Below are 14,688 nucleotides of genomic sequence, written 5' to 3'. Positions count from 1 at the left end.
AATGATGACGTGGTCGTGGTCATACGGCGTCCATCATGCGTACACGTCGGACGCCAGTAGTGCGTGGACTTAGTGCGGCACAGCTATTGTCGGCGAGAGATGATGATCGATTGTAGTAGACGTGGACCACGCGAATTCACTATACCGTCCGGTAAGAATTGTGGTTCCATGTTCATTATGTTTACGGTGTATTCTAATTTTGAGTATGTACCCAACAAAAATATGATTGATAGATATTATTTGGATATAAAGATGAAAGAATCATCTCAACCGTTAGATGTTGCGATTAATATCATTACATCATTTATATCGATCATGCGAATTACTTGACTAATGTGTCAAACAAACAATATCTCTATAAAAGGTATTAGATTGGTGTGGAGTGCTGGCGGCCCATTGACACCGTCTACCGGATGTTGACTCACTGCATCGTAGTCTCTTACTTTGGCGACGAACAATGAAAAGGAATCGAAACAGACATCCTTAGAATTCAAGCAAAACAATGCAGACGTCCGAAAAGGAAGTGCACATCTTCCAAAATATGGCGGAGAGGGTGAGGTGGGTGGCTGTACGACATCACACCCTCCATCTCGTGCCGAACCTTCTTCTGCTTGCCTTGCGAGTCACTCACCCATCCTCAGCTTGCATCACCCAACTCTATGCGATCTGTACATCTTGCTCTGAATCTACAGTCACTTATCACTGTCCTTACTAGGAAGAAGCTTAATCACGCATCACATGTTGCTGGTTTAGAATATGCTCTTTGGTCTCCTCATCCCATTAGCCGAACAATTATTTTAAGTTTAGTCCCAAAAAAAAACACATCATCTGTGGTTACCGAAGCAAACCTGCTCACAAACTTCATGTAAGACGCATGTAGATCCATCCTCCCAACTCCGTTTGCATATGATCGGTGTAGCTTCCACACATCTCATCGAACATAATTGGGGTTTGGGCCACAGCAAAGGACAACCACTGCATCCACGTAAACTCGTTTATCGACTATTTTGGCCTTTCCCTTCGTCGCAACTCCGGTGATGACCGGTTTACACACATTGCATCTCTGTCACATTTGCCCATCAGGAGTTGGAGTACAGTGAGATGGTGACTTGGTTTCTCTTTTCTGTACTGGCCCCCTTCAGGGAATTGCCTCCCCACCTACCACTTCGCATTCTGGCCAGCCAGCCAGCCAGTCAACCTACCACTCTGCATCTCTTTTCTGTATCATCTATCCACTGTCTTGCTTGCCCAGATCTCTACCGCTTGATCGTCAACTCAGTTCTACCATATTTGGCTTGGAAGCTTACAAGGCTACCTCACATTAGCATCATGATCAACCTGACTCCATTAGCACGATTAGGAAGCTGAAATAAAAAGAACTTGTTATTACTAATGCAAATAATTGGTCTGCTGGCACAACCTGGTATTACCTTCCACATAATACACCTGCAGATGCCTCGATTATTTTGTCATCTACGGACTACGGAGCTACAACCGGCGTATGGCTGTCGTGGACCCATCTCCCCCACCTATCACCGGCACGCGTCGGGCGTATAGCTGAATGACTGACGGCAGCGAACCGGGACCTCTCGGTGATCTCCACGCACCGACACCCCGTCTCCCGGTCACCCAAATCATTCCTGAGATATTATTCTCACCCGTCAGTCATTTACCCAAATCTACCACTTGCGTCCCTTAGGGTGCGTCGGTAGTGTGAGCGGTGGGACCCTTTCCATCGCAGGGGCGGCAAAGTGTTCCTCGATCACGAACCACACGACTCCCACGGTGCCACTCACCGAACGTGAGGATTCACAGGAATCGTACGGCGTCCACGTGGCGTGGGACCTTGAGAGACTCCTTGTGGCATCGGTAATCACACGGCGCGGTGAATTCAACTCCTTCACTTTAAAGCAGCTCCCTCCGCTCTCTCTCACCCTGTGGCCGTCAGCCATAAACCACACACTGAGTGGGACGGTGGGGAGGAGTTAGAGGGAACGCGTTCTTGCTCGGATCTCAAACCGGCGATTAAATCGAGTTAAAGAACCCCGGTGGATTCCGGCATTTGTGCGAGTTCTAATGGGCGGGAGTATGCCGGTGCTTTGCTTTCTCGTTCTTGGGAGTTAAAGATCAAGAAGAGGAGACGCCATTCGAGGCGAAGGGGCGAAGCTTTTTGGTGAGGATTTCGAGTCTCACTCCCTGCAATCCCTTTTCCCTTCTTCTTCTTCTTCTCTCTTTCTTGTTCGGTTTCCTGTCGTTTCCCTTTTGTGTCGGTGTCCTTTTTTCTCACTCCTTGGAGGAATCCGACGAATATCATACCTTTGGTTTTGTTTGCTTCTTCTTGGTACCGCGAGTTGCACCGGATCTTGTTTGATGCGCGATCTGGAATGGCCGGCGTTGGATCTTCTGAGGAGCATTTCTTTAGTCCGTTCGTGATCTTGTCGAGATCCGTACGATCTCGTTTGAGTCGGTTCTGGAATGGTTGGCATCGAAGTTATGATTGATGTTTCTTGCTGATAGAATTCACGGTAGAGAACCCTGGAGCATTCTTGCTTTTGGTTCGATGGTTTGAGTAGCTGTTCAATCTTCGGCGGATCCTTGATTTCCTAAAGTCCGCTCCTGGTTTTGGGCGATCTGTTCGATCTTGCTTGAGCTGGTACTGGAAAGATTACCATCGGAGTTAAGGCTGATGTTTCTTGCCGATTCCGTTCATGTTAAAGAAGCTTGGAACATTCTTGCTTTTGGTTTTATGGATTGAATTTTTGTTTAGTTTTTGGAGCATTCTTGGTTTTCTAGCCTATCACTCTTTGTTTGGAGCCGTAATATATGTTCAGCCATTAGGATCTCGTGATTCGGCGGCACTTCTAGATCCAATGTGTTCCAGGGACTTGGAATTTGGCGACCACACCAGCGATGGCTAATTATAAATTAGTTCATGTAATTAGTTATCTTTTATCCGTTTCTCCCTGGAGTAAGATGCTGTGAGAAAAAAACGATGTTAAACAGTTTACTTTAATAATTATAAGGATTTCAACCTAACTTTTCAAAGTATAGGATCAAAATACTAAAAATAACTAATTACAGGGGATAATATATAATTAGCGTGTTTGGAATTTTTGTTATACTAAATAGTCTGTTGTACTGTTCGTCATTGATTGTCCATCAGTGACTGTCCGATATCTTGACTCGTTCTTTGGTGTTGAAATGCACGCACAAGATTGTGAAGCCATCATTTTGTGTTACTTTGTTTAAGATAATTCTCTGCCCTATAAAAATACACATGACAACCTGCTGTTCTTTATGCCTTTATTATCATAGAAGGCTGGAGTATGGAAATATGTGTTTAAAGTTGGAAGTTGCCAAAGAAAACATATGACAGATTTGATGATAGATGTATAGAATAACTTGGATTTTGCTACCGAGACTGGATAGAGAAAACTATTGTTTGTGAGCCTTTATTTATCCTGTTGTTGACTATCAATATTAGCCATATGGCTGGCTTTGATATTTTGAAGATAACCATTTCTTTTTCTTGGGCTCATGGCATGTACAGGTTTTTAGAAATGTTGACCCATATTGTCCTATTGCAACTTGTTCGTGGCCAAAATTTTAAATTTAATATTGCTTAATTTTCCAAGTTAACTTATGTCTACTGCTAAATTTTTTATCACTATGCTACCTGCAAGGTCATCGGCGGATCTTGTCCATCATATGCTTATGATTATAGCATTTGTTCGTTTTAAGTAACTCTTAAAGTCATATTTGTTGAATCAATTAGAATTTTGCCTTCAGTGAATTGCTGAAGAAAATTTTCCATTTTGCAGTTTTATATATTTGAAGATTTTTTATTAATATTATCAGTCAAGAAATAATATCAGGTATGATTACTATCTTTGAGATTAATAGATAGAGATTTTCATACATCTAATTGCCCTAATTTTTTGGACTGTGTCAGGAATATACATTTGTGAGGCTTGTGAAGAAAAAAGGTTAAAAAATTTCTAGAATTCAGTAGTTTGACTACTGCACAGTGTCCACTTCAAAAAAGGACTTTTGCACGGAAAGAATCATATCAGATTCAATACAAGGGTCTCCAGATTGTTCAAGTAAGTGCATTGAATGCAGTTTATGTGCTTCTAAACTTTACACGAAAGAAGACACTTTTAGATAATTTTAAAGATGGTGTACAGGTTTGAAGAGTTGCTATTAATTTGTAATCATAAAATGGGTGCCAAAGAAAATGGGGAGGAAAGAGATGATCGTTTAAGTGATTTGGAAAAAGATGTAAAACATGGCAAGGAAGGTGAATCAGATTATGAGCCTGCGAGGGATTCACTTTCATCTCAAGGAGAGGCACCAACTAATGATGAGAACAAGGTAAAAAGAGCTTCAAGGGTTCCAAAGAAGCTCACAAAAAAGGAACCAGCTGAAAACCGTCCCCGCACGTCACGAGGAGGTGCTAATCATCAAGAACATGGCAGACTGCACTTTAAAACATTGAATACTAGTCAAAAGAAATCTCAAAAACCTAGCAGAGCTGCAGTGTCACCTAAAATCCCTAGCAATAAGAAGTTAGAGAACACAAATGTTTCTTCCAAACCTTCATCAGAGGTATCCGAAGAAATGGATGATAAAACAATTGAAGAGGTCAAGGAGATTGATGTGCTGGATGAAGCTCCCATTTGTGATCAGAGTAATGGGACAGATGATGAGACGGTTGACACAGAAGAGAATGTCCTTGATGATGACCGGGCAAGTGTATATCAGAAGATGGAGGAGATGGAATCGAGGATCGAAAAACTTGAGGAGGAGCTCAGAGAAGTTGCTGCGCTTGAGATTTCTCTCTATTCTGTCATACCAGAGCATGGAAGTTCAGCACATAAAGTTCACACACCTGCTCGGCGCCTTTCAAGACTGTATATTCATGCTTGCAAATTTTGGACTCAGGATAAGAAAGCCACAGTTGCTAGAAACACTGTCTCGGGGCTTGTACTGATCGCAAAATCATGTGGAAATGATGTTTCAAGGTAATGAACTTAGTATATCAAAGAGTTAAGCATGTCTATATATTTGTGGATTGACTAACGATTTCCTTCTTTTGTACAAGGTTAACATTCTGGTTGTCAAACACGGTTGTCCTCAGAGAGATTATTTGTCAAACATTTGGCAACTTGTCCAATTCTAATGCAACTTTGAGGACAGTGGAGTCAAATGGTGGTGCAAGGAAAACTGATGAGAAACAATCACCACTGAAACGGAAAATCAATTCCGGGATCAAACAAGGGAAAATTTTTGGTTTTATGCAGCTGATAGATGACTGGCAGGATACAAACACATTTACATCTGCATTGGAAAAGATAGAATCTTGGATCTTCTCCCGGATTGTTGAATCAGTATGGTGGCAGGTAAATATTGTTTCTTATTTGAGCCATCGTAGAGTGACCTTGACATCATGAAGATTAAACTTGGATAGCACTTTCTCAATGTCAAGTTTAGTGAATTTTGAGCACTCATGCAAGCTGTCTAGCAAGCTCATCATATTTTTCGCCAGCATAGTCCACTGTAGGTTCAACATCAATCTTGTCAGTCTAGGTGGATGGATGATATATAATTTTTTCATAAATCATCCCAAGTTGGTATAAAGATGGTTCTTATGTAGTTCCAAATCAACTTGTCCAGGATTTCATTAGATTCAGGCCAATTGAAATGGTACTGAACATTTGTTTTGCCGATTTTGCCTTGTACTCAATACGTGATTTGTAATGGATAATACATCTTTCTAGAACATGCAACTGAAATAATGGTGACCATGAAAGAACATGTTATATTAGTTATCCTCTTTCTTTATATTGACAATCAGTGAGATAAATATGTTTATAAATACAGAAACCAATGACGTAGTTTGAATCTTTCTAGTGACATCTCTTAAATGATGATTTTATATTGAGTTGCATCATCATTTATCTATGACCTCAGCTGTCTAGCAATCTGTGAAGTGTAATACCTGTCATTCCATGAGCTTGAATTTTGAAGAAATTCACATAATTGTTCTTATAACATCTTAGGATGTTCAGTTTGAAATTACAATATTGATTAAATTGGTCTAGATCAGCTAACTTTAGTTTTTTTAAAGTATTTATCGTTTTATTGGTTGTAAGCCCAGCTGACTGGTTATCTGTAGTAGCAATAGGAGATGACAGAGTGCTACTTTAATAGCCATCCTGTAGCAGGGTTAGCTGAACAAAGATTGTTCAGGTTGAATTTCATTGGTGATTTTGATCCCCTTGATGATGCAATAGCATATGTCGGGTTAAACCTCTTGCTACTGGATTGAGGCTTTCTATCGTATAAGAAGAAAATAGCTTAAGAATGGGTCATAGGTTTTTTCTAGTTCTGTTAAAAAAAAGTGATGTCTGCGCGCAGCTTGAGATTGTTTAATATCTTTACCCTTTTGATCTTGTTCTATATTGTGTTTCAGACACTGACTCCATGCATGCAATCACCTCTGGAGGACATATACACTCCAAAAAGCTTTGGGAAGTTGTTAGGACCAGCATTGGGTGATCAGCAGCAAGGAAGTTTTTCTATAAACTTGTGGAAAAGTGCTTTCCATGATGCCTTCAGTAGGCTCTGTCCTGTTCGTTCTGGAGGGCATGAGTGTGGCTGCTTGCCTGTATTGGCAAAAAAGGTATCATCAGCCACTCCTGGAAGAATTTGTTTGTCTCTCCTTTTAATTTCAGTCAAGTGTTCTCATTCTTGTTCTTGTTGTGTGACTTTATTTCTTTCTCTTCTGTAAATCTCTGTCAATATGTTCTTTTTCTTGTTGCAATGATATGAAACTATCTTCTGCCAAAAGCATTGGAATGTTAATCACTAATCTGCATATGAATAGGTGATGGAGCAGTGTGTATCCAGATTAGATGTTGCCATGTTCAATGCAATTCTGCGAGAATCAGCTCATGAAATTCCAACTGATCCTGTATCTGATCCAATTGTTGATCCAAAAGTTCTGCCAATTCCTGCTGGGGATTTAAGCTTTGGATCTGGTGCACAACTGAAAAATTCGGTACATAGCTCAACAGCTTCATTTTATCATAAAATTTTGAAAAGCTGTTGTTTTGTTTTAGGTGATACTAAAACTGATACAATGAAAAGAAAAAAACTGATCAAATCATTCTTCGTAGTTCTTAAATCAAAGTTTACTTTTACCTAATAAACAGTCACAAATCTAACCAGATCTAGAGCCATAACTCCACAGAAATAAAACCAGGATTGCCTATCTGGACAAACTCCAGAGAGCAGATTGAGGGACATTACTCTTTCCCTGTGTAAGCTATTGTTTTATTGGCATAATCTCTGATGTATATCTTTTTGACTTTCCTGTGTCATTCATCACTGCAACTGTGCTTCTAATACTTGGTTGAAGCAATAGATGCATAGTTTCCATGGTGGCAGGTATGGCTTTGCTTTTCAAGTTAAAATCTGACAATGCCTTCTACAGAGCAGACTATAGTTTCCTTGAGTTTGATTATAGTTGAAAGGCACCAGAAGTTGGTTCTTCAGCTGCTATCATCCATCCTGAGTTCACTCCTCCATGTTCCAAGTGTTCGGACATATCCCTGAACTAAATACATCGTGTTTCTTTTATTTTTTTATTATATTCCTTCACTTAAATAACCATATTCTATAATATCATTAGCATTTGGTGTTTGTATTATTCATCTTCCAGAATAGGCGCTGTGGCAACTGTTTTTGTTCCTGCACTGTGGCATCAGATAAATACTACCTGAAAACCAGATTTAGAATATTATATCCTGTCGGTACCTATTTAATATAAATTAGAGCAAGAGTCTGTGTCCAAAGACTGGTTTGTACCATCAATCTACCATTTATTTGCTTGAAAATTATGTTGTTTTGGGCCAGACCAGCATTTATATTATCGAAAAATTTTCAAGCTAGCTTATTATGTGGTTACTCATTTTTCGTATGTGCATGATACAGGCCTTTGTTTAGTTTGATCTTTTTTAAGAAACTGTACTTTAACTAAAGTACATGACTAATTCAGGAGATGGTAGTGTTTTCATTTCTTTCTTTTAATACTGTAATTTGTACCACGTGGTCCGAAACTTTGGTTTATACATATCTGCAGATAGGAAACTGGTCTAGATGGTTGACAGATCTATTTGGTATGGATGCGGAGGATTCAGCAAAAGATGACCAGGTTGGTGATGCTGATGATAGAAAGGAAGAAATTGCAGAATCAAAATCTTTTCATCTACTTAATCAGTTGAGTGACCTTTTGATGCTCCCAAAGGACATGCTACTGGACAGGGCCGTTAGAAAAGAGGTTAGCCTCTTGGAATATAACATAGGCTTCCTTTCTTCAAATTGTCATTTCTCATATCTCATAGTCTTTTCTCTGACTTCATGCAACTGGTCTTCAAACATTCCAGGTCTGCCCATCTATTGGTCTGCCTTTGATAATTCGGATTCTCTGCAACTTTACACCTGACGAGTTCTGCCCAGATCCTGTTCCAGGAATTGTGCTGGAGGAACTAAACACTGAGGTATGTGGTGTCTGGATCTTTTTCTCTCTGTGTCGAATTTGTGTGTTTGTCTTGTCATAAAGCAGGTGAGATTGGTTGAACTTCTTTTTCTAAATGTTGCAAAAAAAAAAAAAGAAATCAGCTTCCCATTAATCATTGCACGAGGGAAAATCTTGTTTCCCCAAGTTATGCAAAGTTGGCTTTTCATTCATCCTACCTAAAAGTTTTAAATATTAATATGCTAGTTCATTTGTTAAAAGTCTGAAAATTCTAACTATAGCCATATTATTGTACCTGTGGTACATTGCAAATTCCCCACATTATTTTTAACGAAGTAAAATAACGAGTTGCCTGAAAATTTTACTGCTTTTGCTGATAATATATGCATTCTTTGCTTTTATCACTTGGACCAAACAAGTTGCAAAAAATTTTACTCTTTTTTAAGTTGCCAAGAGCAATTGCTCTTTCTTCCCCTCTTCAAGCAATCCATTTTCACCAAAAAAAAAAACAAAACAAGACAAAAAAAAAGGCTAGGAGTCCGAGTGCGAATGACTTGTGGTTGGATACATGCATGTGCAGAGCATTTTGGAACGGAGACTGTCGGACAAGGAGCTCATTGGAGGCTTCCCCTCTGCAGCTGCTCCCGTATTATACTCGCCTCCTTTGCCAGCGGAGGTGGCCGAGAAGGTTGCTGATATAGGCCGCCAAGCGGAGTTGGACCGAAGAGCATCCATGGTCCAGAGGAAGGGATATACGAGCGACCAGGATTTGGATGAATTAGATGCACCCCTGGCTTCTATTGTGGACAGAACACCACCGGTTTCCCCATCTCCAACCTCAATCCCTCACCAGCAAAGCTCGCCAGCTAATTCAAGGTACAAGCTCCTCCGACAAGTGTGGTGCGTGTAAATATTCCCTCCTCCACCGCCCAATCTGTCCTACAAGTGTCCACAGCGTAGCGTAACATCAGACTTGTCCAAATTTCATGGAAGACCATAACGTTGGTTGATTGTTGATGTGATGTCGTCGGCGACAAAAGTGTTAAAAGTAATGGATTTTCGTCTGATGGGTTATCTTCTGAGTCCGCTTCTACTGTATTTCATTTGTTAGGAAATGACGCATCAATATCGTACGATTGCGGTAGATTACCCACTAAAAATGTGCAGCTTACGTTTTTTTTGCTTTTGATTAGTGTTTTGCCTCATTCTTTTGATACCTTCTTCCCGTATGATATATTAGGAACAACACTCATTCTTTTGATGTTTTTTTCTATAATATATTAGGAACAACACTAAAAAAGTGTAATGGTAATATACTTAAACTAATACTAAATTTATATGTTTTAATCGATTTGTTTGCTTCAATTTAGATGGTAATAACACCTTATGAGCTCCACTGTAATACTGGAAAAAAAAAAAAAAAGAGAATCAAACATGTAGGGAGCCACAACGAGGTCAGCACTTCTACTTTAGTAGTCTTCACCCATAATTTCAACCCACCAGAGGGGTTGGACTAGTTATCCTAAGCCCAAACATGCTTGCAGCCACTATGCCGAAACACGGACGTCACTGGACACATGCATATCACTCCAACCCATAACTTGAGACTGTCTGTATATGCAATTAAAGGTGATTAGCGAAAGAAACTTCAACTTATGACATGAGAGAATGACAAGCATACATGATTTTCATTGATGTTTTGGGCAGGCGTATTCACAACTTTGTATGTCTCATTTCATCTCATATGGATGATAGAACCTTATTCCACCAGTTGTTCAAAATATGAGGTATTGTCTTAGAAGCTTCATCACTAGTATATATAATGAGAAGAGGTAACCTATGAGAATTGAGTTCAACTAGTGCTTTCTTAAATGCAATATGACCACTGTAGCGTGACACAATGAGCTTAATGTCAGTAGCAAGTTGTTTTACGACAGTGATGTTAATTTTATATAAACTTGGGTTTGCCTGAACCTACTAATAAATAACTTGACAGAATATTACTGATTATATAATAAATAATGCAAATAATATAGATCGGACTAAACGAATTAGTCAATAAGATTTTAACGATAAACCAAAAATATCTCAAGTTACTTGTGAGAAGAAAGATAAAGCCTACAACTCAAGGTTATTTATACACTAGTTCTTCCATGTATCATTTTAAGGTTTATCAAAATTTGTTTGAACCTGAAAGATGGATGATATTTGGTTGATGTGCAAATCAAACAGAGGATAACTTACTAAGAAAAAATACAACTTGAGTGAAATAGAAAATAGATCACGGCCTAATATGCACAGAAGGAACAATTGTATATGGAAATAATAAACAAAAGAGAGAGAGAGAGAGAGGATTTGTCATCTTGGATAATGAAATCATTAAGGTCTCCAAGAGTCCATTAAATATGGATAACACGAATGTCTATACATTTGATTCTCGCGAGTGACATCCTACCTATCTTTCGAGACCTATTGCTAGCTCTATATCGGTATCAGTTTTGATATATTTATTGCATGCTAAATTTGGAATTAGAGAGCATCTACGGAAATGCACCATGAGTCGAAAATAGGTTAGAAGTTTAATATTTACTTTTGTATACTTTTGAATACATGGTTAAAGTCGTGACATGAGTATTAATTTTTTTTTTGAAACGAGACCAACATTATTAGCCTAGCCTGGAATAATTTATTTTTATGTACTTTTGAAATACATGGTTAACGTCATGACATCTGGAAAAATTCTTCTTTATATATATATATATATATATATATATATATATATATATATATATATATATAGTCATCATTGTAGATAAATGATGAAAATAAATACATGTAAAACGTATGATTCCGCAACTTTTATTATCAAATATTATACTCGCCTGTGTCTGACTCGGATGTCTTTATGGTTGATACAAGCTTTTAGGGCACTACTTTTACAAAGTCGGATCGACCCAACCCCAAAAGATTAGCAGTCTCTCTTCTATCTTATTTCATATACGACTACGAAGGAAGCCATCAATGTAGCATTTGTGCCTGCCAAACCAAAGAGATATTGTAAGTAGTTAATCCCTTTTGATCTCTCTTCTATCCTATTTCATAAATTAGGTAATCCATGTTTCATTTATTTAGGATCTGATGCCAAAAGTACAGGTGAGGAATGTCATTTACTTGAGATTTCTATCCAAGTAATTGCAAATCTTGAACAAAGTACACTACTTACCATGCTATTTCTGCTAACAGGAAAGTTTAAGAACACGGCAGCACTCTCTCTAATCTAAAATAAAAGGATCCAAGAAAACCGTGTTCATGTTGTAAGAAGAATGAGTGATAGAAATAATAGAAGATAACAATTGTTACGGTACGTAACTTTTTAAGCCGTGGCCTCGGGGCCGACGCAGCTCGGTTCTGGGGCTCGGAATGTCGAGGATCTCGGGCGCAGCTCCCCCGGAGTCTCCCGGTCGGGATGGTGGCTGTGGGCAGTAGATCGGGTCGGCAGCTCCGCAGCAGCGCCGGGAAGAGGCCACCTCGTCTTCGCTCCTGCACACAGGTCGGGTCGGAAGCTCGGCCCGACCCCTCCGACGATCAAGTTAGAGGGAGAGATGTGGAGGGGGTTTTGGAGGACGGAATGCTTCCATACAAGTGTGGTGTGCCAGTGTCTCCCCCCCTCCTCGTCTGGAACCCTCTAGTATTTATAGATGGGCCTGGGTAAGTACCTCGCGCTGCGTCTAACACGCCCATTGGGGCTGTGTTGGAGGCCGGGCTGCTGCAGGGTATGGCGCATCTCGATTGGCGTGTTCCTTACCCTTGACCGAGCCCTGGAAGGCGCAGAGCTGGGCTCGTTGGACGAGGGGTGAGGGTGTTGTAGTGACGGACGGGATCCAGTCCGGGCGTTAATGCGCCTGGGACGGCGTCCCAGGGTTTCGTTTGACCGTGGAGTGAAGTCACGGTACAGGGTGGCTGACGTCATTCACGTCGTTTCGCTTGCACTCATCAACAATATAATATAAGAAGCTTTATTGAAGTAGAGAAACTTTAGCTTGAATCTATCAACATGTTCCCTTAACAGAATAGAAAAATTTCCTTATATAGTTAGGAAACTTTTATCTTCTATCATGCCCCCGCAAGATGGTGCTCCTGATAAGGATACCAAGGATCGATGCAAGGCTTCATGAGTAAGATAAGTGTAGATCGCTATTGCTGTTGCTGCGATTGCTATTGCTGTGATGGCACTAACGTTCCCTTTATTCTTCATGAGTAAGATAAGTGTAGATCGCTACTGCTGTTGCTGCGATTGCTATTGGATGGCACAGGCATTCCCTTTATTCTTCATGAGTAAGATAAGTGTAGATCGCTACTGCTGTTGCTGCGATTGCTATTGCTGTGATAGCACAGGCGTTCCCTTTATTCTCCTTAAGTCTGCCGAATGTTGACAGATCAACGAAAACTACCGCGGTGAGGAAGATGAGGATTGACCACGAAGCCTCTTAGGAATGCAAGGGTAAAGCTTCACTTTTCTCAACGACATTGGTCGCTGGTCGAAGGCTTTCGACCAGCGCGAAGCTTCGCTTTTCTCAACGACGTTGGTCATGGTTGTGATTACAACGACTGCGACGATAGAGAAGAAATCTACAGCAATGTTGCAGTGATGTTACTATAGCAAAGGAAGAAACTACATCAGAGGAGGAAGTTGTAGTAGAAGATGAAGGAAAATAGCTACAACGAGGAAGAAATGTGGCTCATAATGGCAACACCAATTATGAATTGAATTGGCAACGAGAAAAAAAGCTTGCTTTAGGCAAATGACTCTGATACCATAATAGAAATAATAGAAGATAAGAATAATATAATATAAGAAGTTTTATCGAAGTAGAGAAATTTTAGCTTGAATCTATCAACACGTTCCTCTCCTGTTTATACAAATTAAGAAGAAGGATTTCCCTAACAAGCATTTTCCTCGACAGAAATTTCATCTGTATCAAAGAGGACAATGCGATGAGTAAGTCGAAATGCATCTTCCTGCCTTACTGGAATCAAAATTAGCAGAAACCAAAACGATTCGGTAATATGAATGACACCACTTCGGATCATAGCCCCTAAGAAGACGCGAATCCCTATATCAAAGAAATTAAAAAAAGGGAAAGGAAAAATCAAGCAAGAAGTGGATCGAGATCAATAACTGAACCAACCCTACACCGATTCGTTGCTCATAGCGGGAAAAAAGAAATCGTATGGCGAGAGATTTCAAGAAAACGGGGAAAATGGACAGACTAATAATCTTCCGCAGTTCGATGGTGTTTCCGGGAAAAAGAAATGTTATGACGATAAAATAAAACTCGAAAAACAAGGAAACGAACAGACTCATACCAGCGAAGCCTCTCGTGGAGCTTTCACCACCTGCTCCTTCGCTTGCGTTGCCCACCATCTTTACCGAGACCATCTGCGTCCGCTAAAGAATAAAAGAAGGAACAGATTGGAGTCTCATATATAGGCATCATCACCGGAACGCCACCGCCTTGGGAATGCCTCACGTGACAGACTCGTGATGTCTTTGGTTCATTCAGGACTCGACGACCGTAATGAGCGTAGTCTTTATAGATGTACACACCGATTCACCTGGCCTGCTATTGATAAAAATGACGAAGCCTCTGGGAGCCACATGCGGGACCATAAGGACTGAGACCAGTACGCAAGATACGGGCTGGAATTATTTAATGGGCGGGCTACGTTTTTTGGTTTTGGGAATTATTGAAGACGCACGCACAGCTTTACCAGCTTGCTATTGGCTGAATGCCGGGACCACAAGGAGTGAGATTGGTTCACCCGCAGCGAGATGGTTGCCATTTTTTGGTCTCGTTCTTATTATCTATTAATTCACATGGAAGTACAAATTGTCACGAGCGTTCATGTGATCGGGTCAATCATTCGCAGGTCAACACGAAGGCGAAGCCCGGAGGCAGTCGAGTCCCTTTGAACGACCGGGGAAGGCATTCGGCACGTGCACCGACGCAAACCAGGCAATGGGTTTGGGATTTGCTTCGCTCTCCTTGTGAAACCGGGGACCGCCGTTGGTGGAAGATGGCTTTACCTCACATCGCAGGACCGTCTTATTTTTCTCCTCGTATCGGTTACGCCATACCGAAATA

At 40.4% G+C, this 14,688-nt stretch overlaps 1 protein-coding gene across 2 annotated transcripts; it reads left to right on the top strand.

Annotated features, from left to right (window-relative positions):
* Positions 1–1,928: 1,928 nt before the first annotated feature.
* On the top strand, positions 1,929–9,728 carry LOC103977891 (uncharacterized). Of its 2 annotated transcripts, XM_009393544.3 has the most exons (10): positions 1,929–2,173; positions 3,822–3,875; positions 3,953–4,103; positions 4,188–5,024; positions 5,105–5,402; positions 6,476–6,685; positions 6,890–7,063; positions 8,147–8,344; positions 8,451–8,564; positions 9,123–9,728. In XM_009393544.3, exons 4-10 carry the CDS (start codon positions 4,222–4,224, stop codon positions 9,450–9,452), a joined length of 2,127 nt encoding a protein of 708 aa, XP_009391819.2. In that variant the 5' UTR covers positions 1,929–2,173; positions 3,822–3,875; positions 3,953–4,103; positions 4,188–4,221; the 3' UTR covers positions 9,453–9,728. The 2 variants fall into 2 exon arrangements, with proteins under 2 accessions (XP_009391819.2, XP_009391818.2); XM_009393543.2 differs by lacking the exon at positions 3,822–3,875.
* Positions 9,729–14,688: the final 4,960 nt, after the last annotated feature.

This window comes from Musa acuminata, chromosome BXJ3-3, assembly GCF_036884655.1.
Source record: "Musa acuminata AAA Group cultivar baxijiao chromosome BXJ3-3, Cavendish_Baxijiao_AAA, whole genome shotgun sequence".
NCBI lineage: Eukaryota > Viridiplantae > Streptophyta > Magnoliopsida > Zingiberales > Musaceae > Musa > Musa acuminata.
This window is presented reverse-complemented; position numbering and strand designations above follow the sequence as displayed.

What these genes read in the sequence shown, in the direction of transcription:
- LOC103977891 (XM_009393543.2), top strand. Translation starts at nt 4,222, where the DNA reads ATGGGTGCCAAAGAAAATGGGGAGGAAAGAGATGATCGTTTAAGTGAT. An exon ending in GTGCACAACTGAAAAATTCG is followed by an intron (nt 7,064 to 8,146) that starts GTACATAGCTCA and finishes ACATATCTGCAG; the next exon opens with ATAGGAAACTGGTCTAGATG. An exon ending in ACAGGGCCGTTAGAAAAGAG is followed by an intron (nt 8,345 to 8,450) that starts GTTAGCCTCTTG and finishes CAAACATTCCAG; the next exon opens with GTCTGCCCATCTATTGGTCT.